At 59.0% G+C, this 21,421-nt stretch overlaps 1 protein-coding gene across 1 annotated transcript in view; it reads right to left on the bottom strand.

Moving 5' to 3' along the window:
* TRABD2B (TraB domain containing 2B) overlaps nt 1-21,421 on the bottom strand; it is a 208,136-nt gene that overhangs the window by 32,190 nt on the left and 154,525 nt on the right. The window contains exon 3 of the mRNA XM_062191290.1: nt 2,751-2,897. Coding sequence (XP_062047274.1) covers nt 2,751-2,897 — 147 coding nt within the window. The remainder of the gene's footprint in view (nt 1-2,750; nt 2,898-21,421) is intronic.

A 21,421-nucleotide genomic window follows, 5' to 3' on the forward strand; every position in this document is an offset into this window, starting at 1 on the left:
TATACCGCAGCTTGGGGCGTTGTTCCACCGGACCGCGCCCTGCTCTGACTCCCCAGGGCTGCCGGCCCTCAGCAGGCATCCCCGCGGGACCTGCCCCCTGCCCTGCAGATGGCTCCTTCAGGGACTCCCACGTCCCCTTCCCCTGCTCACACAGCCTGCGGTACCTCCCTGCCTCCCCACCTGGGGGCTTCTACCCTCAAACTACTTCCCCTGTCACCTTCTCCAGGAAGCATTCCCTGACTATAGCTCCATAGCCTCTGCAGAGTTTGAGGCCTCCTCCACCCCAGCTGGACCTTTGTGGGCTCACCCTAGCTACCCTTACCCTAGGCCTCCCTGGGTCTGGGGGTTGCCCAGTCCCTCCTCAATGGGCTGGGTTATGCCCATGTCCCCCTTGTGTGCAGCCTGGGTTGCTGTTCTAGATTGGGTGGGCCAAGCCACTCACCCTCTGTCCCACTTCAAATGTGGGCACTGCCTGGTGACCCCCAACACAGCTCCTGCCTGCCAAGGACAAACCAGTGCCCTGGACAGAGACTCACAAAAAATCCTGACATCTCCCCATGCCTCCCTCTCTCGGCTGAGTAGCAGCCACAGCCTGGCCAGGGCCCTGTCCTGCATACCTCTGCCCCTCAGCCTGGCCACTTCATGGCCAGGCCATCCAGAGTGATGGCCAGGGCCCCTTGGCCTCCGTCCCAGGAGACCACACAGGGCGAGTGCCACGAAGTGGATGACTGGCGTGATCCCTTCCAGCCTCACGGTGTGAGGGCTCTTCCCTCCTCCACCCGCCGCTGCCTCCACTAAGTCAGAGCTCCCTGTGAAGCCTGCGTCTCCTGAGGCATGGCTCTGCTCCTTCTTTCTTTGTAAAAAAATCTTTATTTAAAAGGCAGAGTGGGGGGGGGGACAGAGACAGGGAGAAGGAGGGAGGGAAAGAGGGAGGCAGATGGGGAGAGAGGTCTTTCATCTGCTAATTCACTCCCCAAAGCCAGGAACCAGGAACTCCATGGGTCTCCTGCAAGTATGGCAAAACCCAAGTACTTGAGTCATCATCCGCTGCCTCCCAGGTGCATTAGCAGGGAGCTGGATCAGAAGCGGAGCAGCTGGGACTCAAACAGGCACTCTGATATGGGGCGTGGTGTCCCAAGGGGCAGCCTAACTCCCTGTGCCACGACGCCGGCCTGCGCCTTCCTCCTTTGTGCTCGCACAACACGGCTGCACTCGCTCGTGGGACAGTCGCTAACCTGGGCAGCACACCCTTGCCTGTGAGGACTATGGCCCGGGTCGGGTGGACAGCACAGACACAGCATCACAGCCTGGCCCCCGGCTATGTCTCCAGCTTAACTCTCACCTTTCCTCCTGCTCTCTCTTGTCCTTGATGAATCAAGTGCACAAGGACTCCTTCTCTGGAACATTCCTCCTGCCCTGATTGTGGCCAACCCAGGTTCTGGCAGGCACCATTCCTCCTCTGCTCCCAGCCCCAGCCCCAGCCCCAGCCCATGCACACACGCGAGCTGTTCCTTCCTCGGGCTCCTCTGCACCCTCTCCTCCCTGCCTCCCGCAAGGCCAGGGTCCCATGCGGCTGCAATTGCTTGTTGGACCTCCCGTCTCCCCTGTGAAGCTGTGGAGCCCACCTCAAGGGTGGCTCTCCCTGGTGATGCCCCTTTTCACGGTGCCGTGCCTGGCATCTCCAAACCACTTCATTCATTCAAGAGTCAGCAACTCAGTCAGCAACTACTTACAGAGCCACACCTTGGGCCGGGCGCTGCTCCAGCCAGTTCATATATCAGTGAAGGAAGCAGACCAGATGCCTGTGTGCAGGGAGCTTGCATTCCAGAAAGGAGGAACAGAAAAAAGGGAGGAGCCTGTGGAGCAGGTGTAGAGTGTGGTAGAAGATGATGGGGGTCACAGGGAGAGCGGAGCTCAACAGCGGAAATGAGTTTGAGGGGGTTGCAGGTGCACTCCTCCATAGGGGAGTGGGGGCTGGCCACATCCAGACGTCGGTACTTAAGTGTTGAAGGCAGAGAGGGAGGGAGCCGTGGCGATACCTGGGAAGAGCACCCCCAGCAGGGCAGAGGGTGTGGCCAGTGACCAGGTGCAAGCGGCTGAGGGTGTGTGGGAGGCGGCGGTGGGGGGGGGCGGTTTGGGAGTGGTGCTGAGCATGGGGCACACGGGCTGTCGGGCTGTCGCAGAGCCTGGCTTCCAGCCTGAAGTGTCCTGAGCTGGGAGCTGGCCCGATCTGCCGAAGTCACCTAATGCGACAGAGGGAGCACAGGGCCTCGAGGCTCCTGGGGGAACATCCGACTCCCTCTGGGGGCTTGGTAAGGTTTCCCAGAGGAGGTGGCACTGGACCAAGCACAGCTCAGTGTGAAGGATGCAGGGCTGAGGGGGAGGAGCTGGACGAAGGCGTGTGAAAGGATTGGCTGTGCTAGCACAGGGGTCCCAGAATAAGGTCTGGGGAAGGGGCATCTAGGCCATCCTGGAGGGCCTTGAACGCTGCAGGAAGGGTCTCGGAATTTGCCCTGCGAGCTCTGGAGAGGCCTGCCGGAGTCTGAGCAGGGCTGAGCTGCTCTGGAGCCCCTGGTGACAGCAGCTTAGATGCTATTTGGCCCTGGGCCAGCCTCTTCCTTTCCTGCTCTATGGAGGCCGATAACGCTAGGCTCTGCTTGCCTTGGCTGGAGAGCCAGCCCATGCCTGGCACATACTAGGTTGCTAAACACAGTGGGGGGGAATGTTGGGGGCCGAAGGAGGGGCCTCACCTGGGACGTGTCGTGGTTGAAGATGACGGCGTTGAGGTCTCCGCAGTTGTAGTGTTTGATGAGATCCTCTGTGGTGTAGGGGGCCTGCAGGCTCCCGGCCCGCACACTCTCGTGCTGAAGCAGGGTCTGGTTCAGAGCAAACAGCACCTGCGCCGAGGAGACAGACAGCCGTGAGGGCTGTGCCCAGGGCCCTGGCTGGCCTCTGGGCCTGGCCCTCCACCCTTTGGACCTCAGGCAACAGGCCTGAAAGAGGGAAGGAGCGTGGAGCCCAGGCAGGGTGCTTCTGCACTCCTGTTCCTGATGCCGGGCCAGCCGGCTCCCATCACAGCCTTCTTTCCCTGAAGGTTCCCACTCCTGCTCCAGGTCTCACGGCCCTACTGGTAATGCACTGGCATGTCAGTGTGGTTGGGAGTAATGGGAGGGGATTCTTTTTCTTACAGCGCTTAGAAGTGTCCTAGAGGGGCTGGCATTGTGATGTGGTTAAGCCACTGCCTCAGACACTGACGTCCCATATGCACGCTGGTTCAAGTTCAGGTTCAAGTCCACTTCCCATCTGGCTCCCTGCTAATGCGCCTGGGAAAGCAGCAGATGATGGTCCAAGTCCTTGGGCCCCTGCCACCCATGCAGGAGCCTTGGATGGATTTCCAGGCTCCTGGCTTCAGCCTGGTCCAGGCTTGGCTGTTGGCAGCCACTCAGAGGAGTGAGCTGGTGGCTGAATGATCTCTCCCTCTCCTCTGTGTAACTCTGCCTTTCAAATAAATAGATCTTAAAAGAAAAAAAAAATGAAGTGTCCTAGAACGGGCATGGACTCACTTTGTAATCAGGAGCGCTGCAGACAAAGCAAAACAAACTCAGGAACAGAAACAAACAAAAAGCCCAGGCAGCAGTCAGGGCCCCCTCCTGAGGCAGCCTCTTTGGAAGCCTTCCTCTCCCAGGGCAGGGCCTGGGGCCCTGCGATCCCACAGCCAGACCTATGCTGCCCTCTGGGCCACTGAGCCTGGCTCTTGGGGGCACAGCTATGCCCAGCCATCCCTGCTGGTGGGCAGGACGATTTGGCATGCCATGATAAAAGGCCAGGCGCCCGGGGCCACACTCTGGAATCAGAGTCCTTGCATTTTTAAATGGGCTCCTGGGGCACTTCCTAAGCAGCCTGCCTGTGCCTGACCCTGGAGGGAGGATGGCGGCTGTCATGGACACAGCCTTCCTAGGAACAAGATCCCAAAGGCAGCCTGCCCAGAGCTAGATGGAGAAACTGAGCCCCGAGGAAGGGAGGGGCCTTGCCCAGTGCACACACAGCTGCAGGTGGAGTCGCTTCATGGAGCAAGCATTCCAGACTCCTCTGGCCAGCAAGGAAGGAGGAGCTGCTCAAAACTGGGGTTACTGAGTCTGCAGTAGACCTGTGCATCATTGTGCAAAGCCATGTGTCCCCGGGCGCAGCCCACGCCTGCAGTCCTCAGGCCCTGCTCATTCGTTTCCCACAGTGCCTTGGGCAGCAGGCCCCCAGCCCCTTGGCTCAACCCATTGGTCTCTCACTGGGTTCACTGCCACAGTGGCCCCCTGCAGCCTCCCATCTCCCAACCGGCCCATCTTCTTCTGCCACAGCCCTCTCTGAGGAACACAAATTAGATGGCCCCCCACTTCCTGATTTTGCTCGCACTTTCGTGGGGCCCTGCTGCCTGCAGGTTCAGGGGCGAGTTCATCAGTAGAACCTGACCACCACCTGGACTCTGCTGTCAGCAACCTCCTTGCCCACATGGTCCTCACGCCGCTACACACTCCAGCACTCAGCATCCCCCCAGCACAGCAGCTCCTGCCTCTGTGCCTCTGTGCGTGCTGCTCCTCACCCATGGGAATCCTGCCCCCGGCGTCCTCCTCTTCACACTCAGGCCGGGCCAGCCCGTGAAACTGCCCAGGCTGCCGCCTTCTCCATGATGGCGGACTGACCGAAGGATGGCCCCCAATGTAACCTTCCCCTTGATTCGCGCCCTTTGCCAGGAACTTTGTAGCTCCTGCCCGCTGACGCGGGGCTTGCTTCAGCCTATAGGATGTCACTAACCATCACAAAGGCCTGGAAAGCAAATAGGTGCTGCTGCTGCCGCTACTCCGGGCACCTCCGCCAGCACGCTGAGAACAGCCCAGGCTAGCCTGCCGGAGGAGGCAGACATGCAGGGCTGGCTCGCCCAGCCAAGGCCTTCCTAGGCCAATCTCCAGCCAGCTGGCTCCCAGCCACGCGAGTGAGCCCAGCCAAGATCGGCAGAGCATTCCTGCAACTGGGCCTGGGGACAGCAGCAGCGAAGGCTACTGCTGTTGTAACACAGCATCATTGTGGCGACAGGCAAGTGACACCATGCTTCCTCCCAGTGTGGTGAGAACAGCCCATTGTCTTTGCTGCTTAGCTGCCTACCTCAGTAGGCTGTGAGCTTCTAGAAGACTTGGAGGGCACCTTCATTCTGAATCTGCAGCACACGGCACAGCGCCCCATAAAAGAGAGGGTGGCACTTTACTCTATCTTCATCGCCATGATATCTGCCGTGCTCACTTCACACTCCGAGGATGCCCCACAAGCCCTGGAACTCCAGCCCTCTGCGTGTTTTAGGGCACGCCACTGACACATGGCAGCAACCACTAGGGTCCAGAAACACACAATCTGAACAACGCAAGCTCAGACAATAGACACATACACCGACACAGGCAGCAGGGCCAAGCGTGTGCTCAGGACTACCAAGCTGCTCCCCTTCCCGAGCTGGCTGGAGATGAGGTCACACCCCCAGCCCCACCTCTGGACTTTCTCCAGGCCTCTAGGCTCTGGCTGCCACCACTGAAATCCGATCTGTAGCCATCTGGCTCAGGGTGTCGATGGCAGCGCCGTGGCTGGGGATGGATCGCAGGAGGCAGTGGCCCTGTTGCTGTGGACATTGCCAAGGCAACAGCCACTTCCTCCCACCCGGCACATGCCTGGGATGAAAGTATCCATATCGAGTTGATCCCCGGTCTGCCCCTGGGGGCCTGGGACATGAGGACTTCCCGTGACTACACCCGTCCGCGGTGCACACCTGCCCCGCTGCTTCTCAGAGTCAGCCGGGACAAGGCCCCATCTGACCCGTGGTGATGTCATTGGCTTGTATGGCCTGATGACCTGGCTGGGGTGCAGAGGCTCCCGTGGACCTTGCTTGAGTCCTGGAGTGGCTTCTGCAGTGCTGAGAGCCCCGGGGAGCCGGGAGGCCATCGAGTGAATGAAGTGTGTTACAGTCCGTCGGGGGGCAGTGCAGCCCAGGCATGGAGGGAGTGTGGGGGTAAGTATTCCTTAAGTGCAAGGCAGAGGAGAGCACACAGTCCTTCTGGGCTTGGAGCTGGATGAGCCCCGAGAAGTCATGTGCACAGGGGAGCTTCAAACCTTTCTTAGCCATGGAATCTTTTTGCTGTTTTGTTATTGTTTCCCAAAGGAACCTTGCTTGGAACTCAGAACGTGCAGCAGTAAAAATGGAAACTTCCCTGGCTGATGTAAGGGAGGCAGGTTGCAGCGTGAAGTCCTGCTGGCTCAATGCCCCCTGGGCAGGGACTCCCCAGGCCTCCCCGTGGAGCCCACTAGTACCTGGAGCCCAGTTAGAGAACCCGGATATCACCCTGTACCCTCAATCATACAACAGAAGAGAGCAGGCAGGTGGGATGGGGCTTGCGGCCACACGGTGTTAGGGGCAGGGCAGGCTCAACCTCAAGTCTCCTGACTGCCGGCCCTGGGACCCTTTGCAGGTTCCAGTCCGAGGCTGGATTCCCTGAAGACCACCTGCATCCACACCCGTGTTCTCTCTGGAGCCGTGGGACAAAGCCAGACATCGCCAGGGAGGATTTGCTGTTGATATATCACAGACTGAAAGCAGAGGCCAGGTGCTAGGGGCGTCTCCGATGGAGGCCACAGGGCTCTCAGAGGGTCTGGTCCTTCCCTGAGTCCCCAAATCCTCCCTGCTCCTGCCACTCTACTGAAGCTCCAGGTCTTCCATGAAGGATGCTCACTGATCCTGCATCATAGGCTCTCCCTCACACCTCTGGCTTGGGGACACCCTTTGTGATTCATAAAGAAGTCTTGTTTATAAAGGTCATTGTTTATGGAGCACTTACTATTTTAACCTTTACAGAAGCTCTGAGGCAAGTCCATGGTCAGCCCCACTTCACAGAGTTAAAAACCAAAAAGCTGCAGGAAGGAGACATTCAGAACCTTGCCAAGGTAACAAAGCGGAGAGGGGTGGAAGCAGCATTGGGTTCCTCTCTGAAACCCGACCCCTAGTTAAGCACTGCTCAACAGGGCCTCCTCCTGTTCTTCCTGGGAGCCAGCCAGCAGGGACCCTGTCCCTGTTCCTAGAGGGTGTGGGGGTGACAGACCAGAGGCCACAGGGCTGCTGAAGGCCAGAGCTGCATAAGCAATGACAGCAGTCTGGCTGCAGCCAGTTCTCGCCACCAGGACATCAAAGCCACCCATGCTCCTTCACAGGCGCTCTGGGTGCTTCCGACTAATGAGGGAGCCACACTCAGCCGTCCGTCCGTCTGTCCGTACGGCACACACCTACTTTCAGCTGCTTCTCTGTGGGAATCCGAGATGGGCGGAGCAACTGGGCATGCTGTCCACCTGCACGCAGTTCCTCCTGGAGGCAGCGAGACCGGCATTGCAGCCAGGGCGGTCAGGGTCACCAAGGGCTGTCCCGGACCTCTGCCTCCCCCTCTGTTGCCTGGAATTCCCAGGCTAGTGCTGCTCAGACTCCAAGACCCCTAAGCTTTCTGTTCCTGGCCACCTTGGAATAAGAAACCTTGCATGCAAGTCGGCCCTTGCTAGGATAATGTTTATGATGAGGCTCTGACATGGAATAACAAACACCGCTGGGGGCAAGAGCTGCCTTGCTGCCCCTGGCTGGCTGGTGGGAGGCACAGCCACCTCACCCCTGTGCAGCCCCGGGGGCCCCACCCCACCAACGGTGGCCAGGGCCTCTGCTGAGTGTGGGTCTGGAAGTTAAACCCGTCTTTGAACCCCAAGCCACAGGGCCGGCGTGGGGTGGCACGAGGCAGGCGCCAGGGGTGGGGAGCAGGGTGGGGCAGGCTTGCGCTTGCAGGGCAGTCCAGGAAACAGCCCTGCATGGTCTGGCATGGGGTCCCGAGGCCTGGCCCAGCACTGCCATTGTGAGGGGAAGGCAGCCAGAGAAGGAGGGAGGTTGAGAGCTAGGGCCCCTCGGGCCAGGCCTGGCTCTCAGGTGGGGGATGTGAGGTAGACCCATGACCACTGCAAGGCCCCTGAAGCCCAGGGGAATCAGAGCAAGGGTGGGCATGGTAGGTATTGGGGAAAGACAGACACAAAGCACCCCTTGCAGAGTCCACCTGCTGGAGGGGTCAACAGAGGATCAACGAAACCATCAGCAGACTCCTGACACGGGCGCATCAGGGCCGCAACAATGGCTTCATTGAAGGGAAAGCCGAGACGGCCTCAGGCCACGGGGGATTCCTCGTGCCTCTGAGTCAACACACAAAGAAGGCAGTTACTGTGCAGCCCATGACCCGTCCTGACTAGCAGAGAGGCTGGACTGCCGCCCCACAGAGAGGGGAGGAAGAGCGGGGAACGCAGGAGACCCTCACGAGGTTGCTGGTGGTACCCTGCCCTGTGATCAAGGCCAGTGGAAAAGGACGGCCCCCACGCCGGCAGGACCCTGGCGGCCCAGACCCTTTGGGCGTAAAGGCTTAGGTCACCTGCCAGGTTAGCAACCATGACCAGGGGCCGGCGTTATGATGCAGCGGGTTATGCTGCTGCCTGCTGCCGGCATCCCATATGGGCGCCAGTTCAAGTCCCAGCTGCTCTACTTCCAATCCAGCTCCCTGCTAATGCATCTGGGAAAGCAGCAGAAGATGGCCCAAGTCCTTGGGATCCTGTACCCACCTGGGAGACCAGGATGAAGCTCCAGGCTCCTGGCTTCAGCTTGGCCCACCCCAGTTGCTGTAGCCATTTGGGGAGTGAACCAGCAGAAGGATGATCTCTCTCTGAGTCTCTCCCCCTCTCTCTGTGTAACTCTACTTTTTAAATAAGTAAATACATACATAAATATTTACAAAAGAAGAAGCATGCCTACCTGAGGTACAGGCTGAAGGCAAAGGGGAACAGGGGACAGATACGAGAAGGTAATAGTAAGCCCCAGCTCCAACCATGTGATCAGGCACAGAAACAGGAGGTTTCCTGGTACTTGTTCTATGTTTGTGAGTGTGTGTGTATTTATCTCAAACATCTTTGCTTTCTTCCCTCTCTTAACCCCTCATCCTGTAACAGAACATTCATTGACTGTTTTTTAAAGATTTATTTGTTTACTTGAAAGCAGAGTGACAGAGAGAGAAAAAGGGGAGGCAGAGAGAGAGATTGATTTTCCATCTGCTGGCTCATTCCCCAAGTGGCTACAATGGCCGGGGCTAAGCCATGCGGAATTCAGGAGCCTGGAACTCCAACTGGGTCTCCCATGTGGGTACAGGGGCCCAGGGACTTGGGCCATCTTCCACTGCTTTCCCAGGAGCATTAGAAGGGAGTTGGATTGGAAGTGGAGCAGCCAGGACTCAAACCAGTTTTCTGGTGAGAGATGCTGGCTTTATAAGCGGTGGCTTAACCACTGCACCACAACACCAGCCTGCTATTGACCCTGCATGATAGCACTTACAAACGGTTAGCGTGACATCACAGTAGCTAAGTTACAGGATATCAAGGGAGCAGGAAACATCACCAAGGACTTGATATTCTCTTCCGGGGGAAAGTGCATTCGTGTATTCGTGCTTTTCCGGTTGGACATAAGACAGCAGCCTCATGGATGGCGTGCTGTGACTTGCTGCCGTCTTCATTTGGAGACAAAGTGTGGATTAGGGAGATGCACATGGGGGCCAAACTTGAAAAGGAGTGGGCTTGTGAGGGTTTATTTTATGGGCCAACTTGGCCAAGTCAAAGTACGCACATATTTGGTCAGACATTTTTCCAGATGTTTCTGCCAAGGTATATTTAAAATAGATTGACATTTAAATCAGTAGACTTTGAGTAAAGCAAATTACTCTCCATAATGTGGGTGGGACTCATCCAATTAGCAATGGGAGAAGTCTGATCTCCTTCAAAGAAGGAGAATTCTGCCAGCAGACTGCCCTTGGGCTTGAACTTCAGCATTGATTCCCTCCTGGATTTCCAGCCTGTGACCTACCCTGCAGGCTTTGTACTTGCCGGCCTTGCAATTAATCCATCCGCATCTCTATACACGAACCTTTAGACAGATGCACACATACATTCCCTTGGTTCTTTTTGTCTGGAGAACTTCTAGAGTAGGTGTTGCAGGAAAGGGGACAGAGAGCGCTCAGGGAAGGGGGATTAGCAGATGCAAAGGCCCTGCACACAGGCAAGCAGACACAGAGGCCAGGGTGACGGGAGCTGCGTAAACAGAAGGAGAGCAGTGGGCGGTGAGGTCGGAGTTGGGCACGCCCGACCGCAGGCGCCATTGCAGAGGTGCTGGGTTGGTACTGCACACCATAATCCTTCCAGATACAGACTGTTATCCCCAAATGCTGACCAGTGAGGAAGCTGAGGCCTGGAGGAGGGACCTGAACTCAGGGCCAGCTGAGAGGTCCTGGGTTCTTTCTGGTCTCCCTGGCCCGAGTTGCCAAGCTGTGTTCTTCAGCCACAGGTAGGAAGGACAGACATAAACAGACAGGGAGGGGCATGTCCGTGGGGCCCAGATTCAGAGCAGTGAGCTGGGCAGGAGGAGGGATGTCAGAGACACAGCTGTGGGGTGCCATTACGGCTGATGGGGAGGCGAGGAGAGGCCACCTCTCTCCAGAGTGACCATGCCCCCTATATGGCCTCCCTACTGCGTTTCACTCTGGACCCTACCCAGCGAGCCTCCTGCCTAGCCCCAGGAGCACTCCCTCTGCCTGGAAGCCTGGAACATTCTCCCCCCTGTTCACACCGTCCTTTGCAGTAGAGGCTCCTTCCTTCAGGGAGACTCCTCTGGGACTAGGCTCTAAGGGGGGGCCCTGGCCAGGTCCCCCAAAGCCCATCACGCAGCCAGGGCACTGGCACCTGTGGTTGTCCTACTGGTCAACACTGGTCCTTCCTGCCGGAGGGGCTGTGTGCTCCCAGGGCAACCACTCCCCGGTTTCGGGCTTGGCTGTTCCCCACATGGCACAGCGCCCAATACTTCCAGAGGGGAGGCGTGAGCAGCATGGGTAGAAGGCACGGACGGCCAAGAAGCTGTGCGAGTCGCTCGCCCCAGGGCCTTCATTCTGAGCAGCGCCATGCTAGGACCCAGCTCGCAGCTTGCAGCCGAGCCCTGGAGCCTGGGCCAGATGGATCTGTGAGACCTTGGAGGCGTGGGGGCTGCTGCCTCCGGCCCACAGGGACGAAGCCTCAAAGGTTAGAGCCTGCTAGGCTCTGGCAGAAATTTACTTACTTATTTTCCTCTCATCATCGACGGGCACCAGAGCAGTGCCGACTGTTACCCACTTCCTGTTCAGGATTCTAGGGCTCCCAGGCTTCTGGCTCAGAGTCCCGTCTCCGGACCCCGGGCTACCAAGCAGCAGGCATCCAAATAAACACAGGGTTTCCTGGAGCTGGGCCTGGCTCTGTGCGGGCGTGCGGGGTCAGGGATCCAGGTACCATCAGACTCTTCACTATTGCCCTGGGCAAGCTGACTTCCTTCCCTGGGCGCTGGTTTACCCACCAGGGGAAAGGAGCAAATCACACATTCATCGAACAGATACGAGGATTTTTTTGAGTACTTCCGTATCAGATTCCGTACCAGGCCCTGGAGCTACAGCAGGAAACACATCACCTGAAGATCCCTGCCTTGATGACCAGAAAGACATTGGAGTGAGGGCTGCTACAGAGAAAACCAGGCAGAGCCCAGTGTGTATGTGTGCGAGCACGCATGCGTGTGCATGTGTGTGCATTTAAAATCGTACGCAGGACGATGCCCAGGGAAGGTCATGATGAGAAGCGACACTGCAGGAGAAATCTGAAGGAGGCGAGGGAGGGGGCCGGTTGGGTGTCTGAGAGAAGAGCGTATAGGGTAGCGGGAACAGAAAGTGCAAAGGCCCTGAGGCCTGGTTTTGAGGAGCAGGAAGGGGCCGGCACGGTGCACAGCAGTGAGTAAGCCAGAGCCAAGAGAGGAGCTCTCTCTGAATTGGGCAGGTGCCCCACAGGAAGCAGACGGCTCACTGCCAGTGAAGTGAGTTTCGATGAAGTGACTCCAATGGAAAGAGTGATGGAAGAGCGCTGATTGATGGGACTGTTTGCAAAGGCGCGGGCAGGGGCTGGCGCTTCAGTGAGAAGCAGCCATGGGGGGGGGGTGGCTTTTCTGCTCCTAACCCTTCAGAGGAAGGGAGGGGACCACGGACTTGGATGTGGCCAGAGCCATAGGCTTCGGAGAGGAGCCTGGCTACTGGACCCAGGCCTGGGCCACTGCCAAGGAGAGGGTGGGGCGGGTGGAGGCAAGAAACACCCCAATGTCCTTCCCTTCCGGCCTGCCTGTCCCTGCCAGCCCAGGGCACACAGCAGGGGTGGGAGGGCGCATCTGGCAGGCAGGGCGTTCCCAGCGCAAGCTGAGAGGTGCCGGGGAGGGGTCCAGGTCTGCAGGACCCACTGGACTCAGGAGATCTCTGGCTCCCCGGGGTGAGACAGGAAGGCAGGGGGTATCTGAGCAGAGGCCTGCGGGGGCAGCCATGCCAGTCCTAGAGCCGAGGGCGGCGGAGGGTGAAGCCAGGAGGTCAGACTGAAGATGAAGCAGCTCTGCCCACCTCACTTCCCGTCGAGCCCAGGCACAACCCACAGAACCATGGACTGGGCTTCAGGCACAGCTGTCCCCTGCTGTGTGCGATGCCGGCTGCCTCCTCCACCCGTCCTGCGGCGGGGCTGGCTGAGCCTCTGTGTTTCCTGGGCGGGCATCGGGAGGCCTGACTCATCTGGCTTTTCTGTCCTTTTCTTTGAATGGTTCGTTTCTCCACCCAAAGACCACCCTTAAAGATCCCAGTGTTCTCTGTCCTTCAAGTCGTGCCAGGAAATGCTCATAAATCCGGAGCCACCCACATGATGACAGCAGCCCTGGGCCTGCAGGGAGGCCGCTAGCTGCGACTGCTGAGCAAGGCCCGCAGGCCAGGGGTCTCCAGGAGAGGAGCTTACGTGGGCTCTGTTCTGTTGGTGTGTGCAGGGGTCCCCTGGTTTTTAGGTCTGGGAACTCCAGAGGCCCGGAGTCCAGTGCTGTCGGCTCCGGCCCAGGCCAGCTGTGAGCCCACGCTCTGGGCACAGTGCTCTGTGCTGAATCGAGAGGCGTGGGAGTACCTTCAGCTCTGGGAGTCCCATTCATCAGGCCCCGTGTTTCAGGACCTGGCCGCTCTCCATCTCACAAGTTCAAGGCCATGGTTCCAGGCACTTTGCATAGGGACACTCATTTATCCCTCATCACAGTCCTGTGGGCCAGCACTATGGAGCCCATCTCACAGACAGGGGCCCGAGACACTGAGAAGCGACATTGCTGTTTCCCAGTGCTGGGGCTTTGTGCCCAGGGCTGTGGCTCTGCCCTGGGCCTGACCTCCAAGCTCTCCCTGCTTCCTCTCGTTCCACTGTGAATTCTCTGTTTCCCGTTCGTGACCACCTCCGAGTCCTGAATGGGATACACTCTGTGTATGGGGCAAAGGAACAAATTGCGTCCGGAAGTCCCGGAGAATCATCTAGATGCAACCATTCTCCGGTAGAGCTTGGAGCAACTTCAGGGTGATGGAGGAGGCAGGAGAAAGAGGTAAGAATGACACCAAGTGGTCAGTTAATGATAAAAGGAAACTCGGGGCAGGGGTTGGGGCCTGCGCCCTGGCCTAGGTGTCAGTGAGGCTGGCACGTGCTTTAAGTCGGGCTGAGGGGGTGCAGAGGGAGGTGTGCCCATGGCACAGGTGACGGAGTAAAGGTACATCAGTCTGACTCTATCCAAGTGGCCCACACGGCCCTTCTCAGCCTGGACCTGGGACAGTGTGCACGTCCCCTGGAGGCTGACAGAATGGGTGGGGGACCAGAAACGAGCCCACGGATACCTAGGGAGGGACAATGGTCTCGGTGGGAGGTGATCAGGCGGCAGCAGCCACGGTTAAGTCATCGCTGTGACTGCTGCTCGGCTGCCGCCACCATTGGTTCCAGGCACATCGCTTTTATTTTTCCTGCTGTCCCAAGCCCTGCCCTGCTGACACAGCTGCTTCGACTTCAAAAGACAAGTCTGTATTTTCATTTGCAAAATCAGTATGAAATTCCTCGAGGGCCTAATTCCTCTGGTCTGACCACACAGCAATTACCCATTTCCAGAGAGGGTGTGGGGGCCTCACGAGTCCCTCGGTGGTGTGCGGACCTCCGCTGTGCTTTGGTCCTGGGCAGGGGCCAGGGAGCCGGATTGGAGCGGGCACCTCCTGGTGGCCCAGGGTGGAAGGAGAGGAGCTGGCTCTGTGAACACTCAGTGCTGCTGGGAGAAACCCTAACGCGCCCCAGGCGTGTCTGCTAAGCCATGGTCACCGAGCGTTTCAAACAGCTGCAGAAAGGACAGGGTTCTGGCTTCAAACACGGGGCCTGCAACAGGCCAGCACGGGAAGTTCTTGCCCCAGCTGCTCCAGTGACGTGGTGTGCTGTGAGAACGTGAGACAGGCCCTGGGCCTCAGCTTACCCACCTGCCAAGTGGGGAGAATATTCTGTCCTACCTTGTGGGGACCAGCAACCTACAAAGCTTGTAAAGCATTATCGCCCTTCCTTAGGATGGACGTACATATGCCCGTGTGCGTGCACACACACACACACACTTTAAGGACCATCTGTTCCCTAAGCACAGCAGGAGGTCCTGGAAGGCTCTCCTGCAGGTGTTCTGAGGGGCCCCAGAGTTCAGCACTTCAGGACTGGATCCCTCCCTATTTCGTGGTTCACTAAGCACTAGTGGCCTTGCGCTGGGTGCTGGGGCCACAGATCCAAACAGTACGCTTTCCACTCCTGAGGAGTTCACAGTCATGGCTGGGACCGGACAGGAGGACTTGCCACAGATTAAGCAACACCCATTAAAGCTAGGGCCGCAGGCAGGACAAGGTGGGAGGGGAGCTGGGTGGGGTGGGGTGGGGCGACTCTGCAGAGATCCCTGTAGCAGTAGCACCTGCCAGGCACAAGAGACAGAAAAGGACTTCCAGGTAGTGTCCACAGCCCATGCAAAGGAACAGTGGCTGGGTGAGCTCAAGGACGGGCCGGGGGCCACGAGAAGCAATGAGAAGCTATGAGAAGCAGTGGGAGCAAGGAGCAGAGGCGGGCACTGGAGCTCAGACTTCCAGTGGGTCATGGGGAGCCACCGAAGGTCCTGAGCAGGGTGACCAGTTGGCCTTCTGAGTTAGAAACTTCCCTCTGGCTGCTACGGGGACAAACAACCCTGGTCCCGGAGGCATTACCAGGCCCCAGGAACTTTTGGGACAGGGAGGAAGTGAGGAGCAGCCACCCTCCAACCCAGACTGCCTATCACTGCCCCCTCTCCTTCCTGGATTTGAGGAATCAGAGAGGCTGCTGGGTGATGGAGGAGCAGAGCCCGCGTGGCAGGAAGAAAAGGAGATGGTGGGGGGGCGGGGCCCTGTGACACTGAGCGTCCAGGCCTGGAGGCCCCTCCAAGGGCACAGCCAAGGACGCTGCTGCCTCACAGACAACTTCTCTTGCTTTTTGCGGGCTTGAAGTCATAGGAGACACTTCTGGTGACAGGATGGGAGCCCTGGAGACTTGGGTGCTGCCGTGAGGCTGTCTAGCGAGTGAGGGTCCTGAGATCCCGCCCGGGGTTCTGCAGGGTGTATGGAGCACCGCAGGCTGCAGAGACGGCAGCCAGGCAGCCAGGTCGCACAGCGAGCCAGGGGACGCAGCGGGTGGCAGGACGAGGCGGCCGTCTGCCGCACTTGGGCAGCTCAGCTCTCCCGTGCCCCCTTATCCCCTCCTTCCCCCACCACAGAACAGGAACGTGTTTTTAAACCCAAGGCAAAAGACTGTGAAGCTGAAATCCGAGCCTTGGTCTTGGGAAAAGAACACAGAGAAGTGAGACACATTCTGGAAGAGCAAAGACCTGCTCCCACGCAGCCGGGAGAGACTTGGCGCTGCCTACAGCTTCCCTGATGGGCAGGTCTGACTTGGGAGAGGGCTGCGGCGAGGTGAGGGGAGCAGAGGAGGACCCCCAGAATCGCTGGCTTCAAGGGGCTGCTCTGCCTCCAGGATCCATGCCAGGCACAGGGAGGGCTGCTCCAGCCTCACAACTCCTTCTAGAATCTTCGGGGGGGGGGGGGCGCTGAGGCATTCCTTTGCCCTGCTGGTGCAGCCACTAGTTGTGCCAGGTCAGTGGCAGGGGTCCTTGCCAGCCCCTAGTTGTCTGTGGCCCACATCTGGATGCACACTTCCTCTGGGAAGGCCTCCCAGCCTGTGTCGACCCTCGCCCTTGTGAGCCCCTGCAACCAGCAAGCACAGTGCAGTCGCAGTGCCGGCCTGTGGCATCAGGGGCTCTAGGAGACGGAGGGCTGCATGAGAACCTGTGTGGGCACCAGAGAGCTGCAGCTGGGCTGGTTCAGGACAGGAGTGTGGGCTGTGCTGTGCGCTACCCCAGCCAGAGAGAGGCTAACCACAGACGAAGGTGCATGCCTATTCCCAGCTTGGAAACGGAGGCGAATGTGACTCAGTGACCTGCTTCCTAACACCAGGGGAAGCCCCCACGCAGCCCGATCACTCCCCACGGTCCTGTCTTAGACAGACCTGCCGGGCCCGCTGCGACCTGGCCCCTTACGGTTTATGTCTCCAACCTCACTCACCCTCTGCGCTCTCTCCCTTTGTCTTTCTCTGGGCTGTTGGGACACACTGCACCCTGGGAGCTCCACCCTGAAGCCCAGGTTCAGGCTGCACTTCCTGTTCCGGGCACTCTGATTCCACTCAGGGCGCAGTTGTTCTAACAAATCACAAAGGAGACCCCCGTGTCCCCAGGCTGAGCCCCTTTCTGCCCTGGGAACAGCGACGCCTTTCGGCTCAGCCTCTGCACGACCTCAGGGCCTTGTTAGTCTCCCAGACTCCTCCTGCCCCTCCTGCTCTGTGACTTCACAGATTTGTCGAATGTGTTCTCCCACCGCAGGGCCTTGGCACACACTGATGTGCCCTTCCCAGCATGCCCCTCTTTCGCTCAGTGAGGTCTAGGCATGCTGCAGACACTGGCTGAAAACTCCCCTGCTCACAGCTCTCCTACGCCCTGAACCCCTGCCATCTGTCTTCACACATGTTTGTGGTCACCTGTTTGCTCAGTGTCTTCTAAGGACTGTAACCACCACTGGCCATCACTTCTGCCTCCCAGGGTCTGCGCTGGCAGGAAGCTGGAGTCAGGAGCCTGAGCCGGGACCCAAACCCAGGCACTCTGGTGTGGGATGCAGGCGTCTTCACCACTAGGCTAGAAGTCCACACTGGTGGTTCCCATTGTTATCCCCATTTTACCGTCGAGCAAAGGAGAGGGCGAGCAAGTGACTTGCCTGGGGTCTCCCAGCGAGGGGCTGCTGGGTGTATAAACATAGTGTGGCGATTTTAGCCACGTTTCCCTAGCAACTGCTCTGCAGACACAGGGAGGTTGGGCTCCTGATCCAACCATCCTCATGGTCCCAGCGGCAGTCCAGGAGCTGCGCCTTGTAGTCGCCTGCTCAAGTGAAGAAAGCAATGGGGAATGGTTAGGGAAGGGGTTAGAGGTCCTGGGGCAGCCAGCTCCTTTCCTGTTCGGGGCCTCCTGGATGGCCAGAGCCAGCGTTCAGAGCCCGTGGCTGGCGCTGCTGTGGGTACCTTCGCTGGTCCTGAACTGACACCCCTCCAGAGATCCACCCTGCCTCTCCACAGCGCCCCCTCCTGGCCGGCAACCGGGCCCAGCAGCTCTCAGCCTGGTCTGGGGCCCTGCACCCAGCGGCAGCAAGCCCGGGTGCTGGGTGCACCGGAGCGTGGGGTGGGGGCTTCAACCCCGGCTCCTCCTCTGCCCCTCTTTGAAGGGGATCAGATTCCCCCACAAACATAACTGAAGGAAAATATAAGATAGAAAAGGTCTTTGTTCTGCCATTTACAGCGTCAGAAAATATGTAACAAATTAGCCATTTATGAGGCAAGAGAGGGGTGCGGGCGGGCATGCACGCGGGGGCCTTTCGCGGCGGCGCAAGGGGGTGACCCAGGAGGAGTGCGCGGTATAGGTCTGCCGCTCCTCACAGCCGGCACCCAAGACGCAGAGGGCGAAGCCAGGCCCTGGCTCGTCCACGCTGGGCTCTGAGACAGGCCTCCGGAGCGACAGACGGCCCCAAGGAGCTCCACGCACCAGCTGCGCTTGCAGAGTCCGGCGGGTGCCTCTGCACACCAGGCTCCCAGCCCTCGCGATGTGACCTCTGGACTTTCCTCGGTGGTTCTCCCCACCCTCGCCCCCACCTTTCCTCTCCTTCCAGGTGTTTCCCCATCTCTGACGGGAGTGGTTTCTGCAGTCATCTCTAAGGTCCGCCAAGGCGCTCCGGACGCCCTAACTCTGGCTTTGGCACCTGGGAACTGCGCATGACTTTTCTCCCAAACTCTCTCCTTCTGCTCCCATTCCAGCTACAGCATCGGTGTGAAGGGGCTGCGCGTGCGCACAGGGAGGGTGGCTGGCCGGGCAGGAAGGGCCCTCAGCAGGGGCGGGGGTGCCCGGGATCACCACCAGGCCGGATGGGAGCAACTGGGCAGGCGCCCCTAGGGCTGCCTGGCTGGGTGTCTTGACCCAGTTCCGGGTTTGATGGCGTGGTGCTGAGGGCACATGCTGGGCCTCTCACATTCTGTGGCTTTGGGAGCTCCCGGTTTGGAGTTTGTGATTCCAGGGTCAGCCCACGTGGCTAGGGCCTTGTTTCCGGTGCTTGATGCTGTGGCGGGGCTGGGCCCATAGCTGGGCGGGCAGCGAGTGCTCTGCAGATACGTCCCTGCTGCCAGCCATGGGGATAGGGCTCGACTCCGCTCAGGAGGGCTGCTGGCCTTGGAGAGGGAAGAGGTGGGAGCCCGCGGCCTATGCCTGGCTCTGGTAAGGAATCCCCCGACGAGCGGGGAGCTGGGCTTCTGCGGGAATCTCTCGAGTGTTTGGTCTGCGGTTACAAACACGTCGCCTTCCCGGACCGGATTTTATTTATTTTGATTGGATAACCATTCTTCACAAGGCTGAAACTGAAGCAGCCTGGGGTCCCTGGGACCCTCGCTCAAACTTTGGCCTCACCCACTTTAGCGGAGCAACTTGGAAGTATTCAGCAGCGAGGGACGATCGGCCTCGTTGTTCCCGGTCCTGGAACTCGGGGGCAGCTGGACTTGTGACTTGCAGCAGGGTCAGTTAACCCGAGGTTTGTCCATGGGGATGGGCTGATAACTCCTCTGAGGGTGGGTGGTGCCCAGAAGGACTTCCCATTTTGGGAAACAAAGGTGACACCTACCCCTCCCCCATCTCTCAAGTTCAAAGGCACTGCTGCTGACAGTGTGGGTCAATCCTTCACCTAAGTGGCTGGGCCCTGCACGGGTCCTGGGGATGCAGAAGTAGAAGTGGACATAGCTGCTGTCCTCCAGCATGCAGGCCAGGGGCACAGGAGCAGATCCTTGCAGGAAGGGGCAGCTGTGGCTGGGCCCCTCGCCACCAAGCCACAGAGGACCAGTGTGCCGAACTGGCCTTCACTTTCTCCCTGAGGTCCATGTACAACGGCAGCCCCTCCCCACGCACTTGCTCTGCTGTGCCTCTCCGGAGCCTGCATCCACCTGCTATGGCGCCACATTAGCCACTGGTTCACTGTGTTTACTGCTCTTCCCATCAAGCCTTCTGGGAGGTAAGGCCTGTCTGAGGGCTGGCATCCCCGTCTGGTCTGTCTGCAGCCCTTGCCCACGACAGAGCTCCATAAGTGTAGCATGAATGAGCCACAGTCCTGGGTCCTCCCATGCAAGTTCAATGTTCCCACTCCTCCATCCCTGAGCAGCAGGGGACTGCGGGTGCCTGGGGAAAAGCAGGTGGTGCTGACACGGCCAAGCGCAGCTGCTCACTGACGGACAGAGCTCAGACAGGGCAGGAGCTTCCCGGAGGCCCCACGGCAAAGGAGCCCGTGTTCAGGCTCGGGCTGCACCTGTGGAGCTGTCGGATCCCGGGCTGGGCCAGTGAGGGCTCGGCCCACTCCAAGTGTGGTGGGGGCACCAGGAGGGAGCCCCCACAGGTGAGGACTGGGCGTGCCAGCAGCAGTGGGCAGGACACTTTCCCACTTTCCTTGCTTCCCGAGTCGGCCGCCCCCCTCGGTGCTCCCCAAACCTCGGGCCCTTTGACTCAGGTGCCCACCCTACTCTGCTGGTCCCAGTTCGTATCCTCTCTCGCCAGGCAGGATTCATGATGATGTTAAATCGACAGATACAGTTCATTGAGAACTTAGAACTGTATGCAGGCACACAAACACACACACGCAATCTCATCTAAGCTTCCCAAATCCTGCAGATCCGTTATTAACACTCAGGTTTTTAACATAACAAAACTAAGGTTCTGAGAGGTTGTACAAGTTGCCAGGTCACACAGGTACTGGCAGGAAGTCTGGACCCTCAGCAATCTTCCCCCCCGCTTGGGCCTGTCCTTGGCTCCCCTGGGCAGGTGCCTGTTGGGAGAGCGCCCCTGCCTGGTGTCTCGGTCCCCTCCTCAGGGCCTCTCCTTGCAGAAAGTCTGGCCACCCCATGAGCACAGGTTCTCCCCATCTGAGTTGAGAGGGGCTCCTGTGTGTCCCAACAGCCTGGAGAAGCCCAAGGCTTGTTTTTCACCCAGTGGTGCCGAGTAGGCAGCAGGCCGGGGGCTGTTCTGTGTAAGGCCTTGGGCTCTGGAGCCTGGGAGGGGACAGAGAACCCCATTAGCAGTCACAGACTCTGGCTCGACTTTCCCTGGGCATGCAGATGGCAATCAGTTCACCTCCTCCATGTGCTCACCTGGGGAGTAGGAAATCCCAGGGCTACTTGAGGAGTGTGTGTGTGTGTGTGTGTGTGGCGGGGGACCGTTGGATCCTGACTCAGCTCCAGCACCTGGCTGTGGGAGCAAGGATCAGCCCCAGGCCTGGAGCCTGGAAGGAACCTCTCTGCCTTGGCAGAGCAGAGTCACCTGCCAGTGTCCCTGCCAGGCAGGCACTCGGGGCTGACCACACCTGTGCAGCAGGAGCTCCGTGCTCCCAAGTGGATGCCACATCCCTAGACCTCTCCAACAGACAGCATCGTTCACACTGAGTTGGGGGGACAGGGACCCCCCATCCGTGCAGTCCTCTGGCCCTCCAAACTCATGTGTACCCCACGGTCCTGAAAATGCTGGCAGAGATTTGGGGCAGAGCCACCTGTGGCAGCCAGTCCTCCTCCAGCGTGCAGCCCGGTCACCCGCTGGACACCCCTCGTCTGTCATCGTCCCTCTTCAAAGCAGCGCTTGCCGACATTTGAGGGAAAAGGGTTCTGAGGAGCAGGAACAATGAGGAGCTGCTGATTAACTCCCAGCCAACCAGAAAATGTAATTAACCTCGCCGCCCGCCCCCGGAGCACTGTGCGCTGTGTGTTCCGTTTCTCCTGCAAACATTCACACGCACACATACACGTGCCCATGCACACGCTCAGCCACATTCAGACTGCA

This window comes from Lepus europaeus, chromosome 5 (genome assembly GCF_033115175.1).
Source record: "Lepus europaeus isolate LE1 chromosome 5, mLepTim1.pri, whole genome shotgun sequence".
In the NCBI taxonomy this organism is placed as follows: domain Eukaryota; kingdom Metazoa; phylum Chordata; class Mammalia; order Lagomorpha; family Leporidae; genus Lepus; species Lepus europaeus.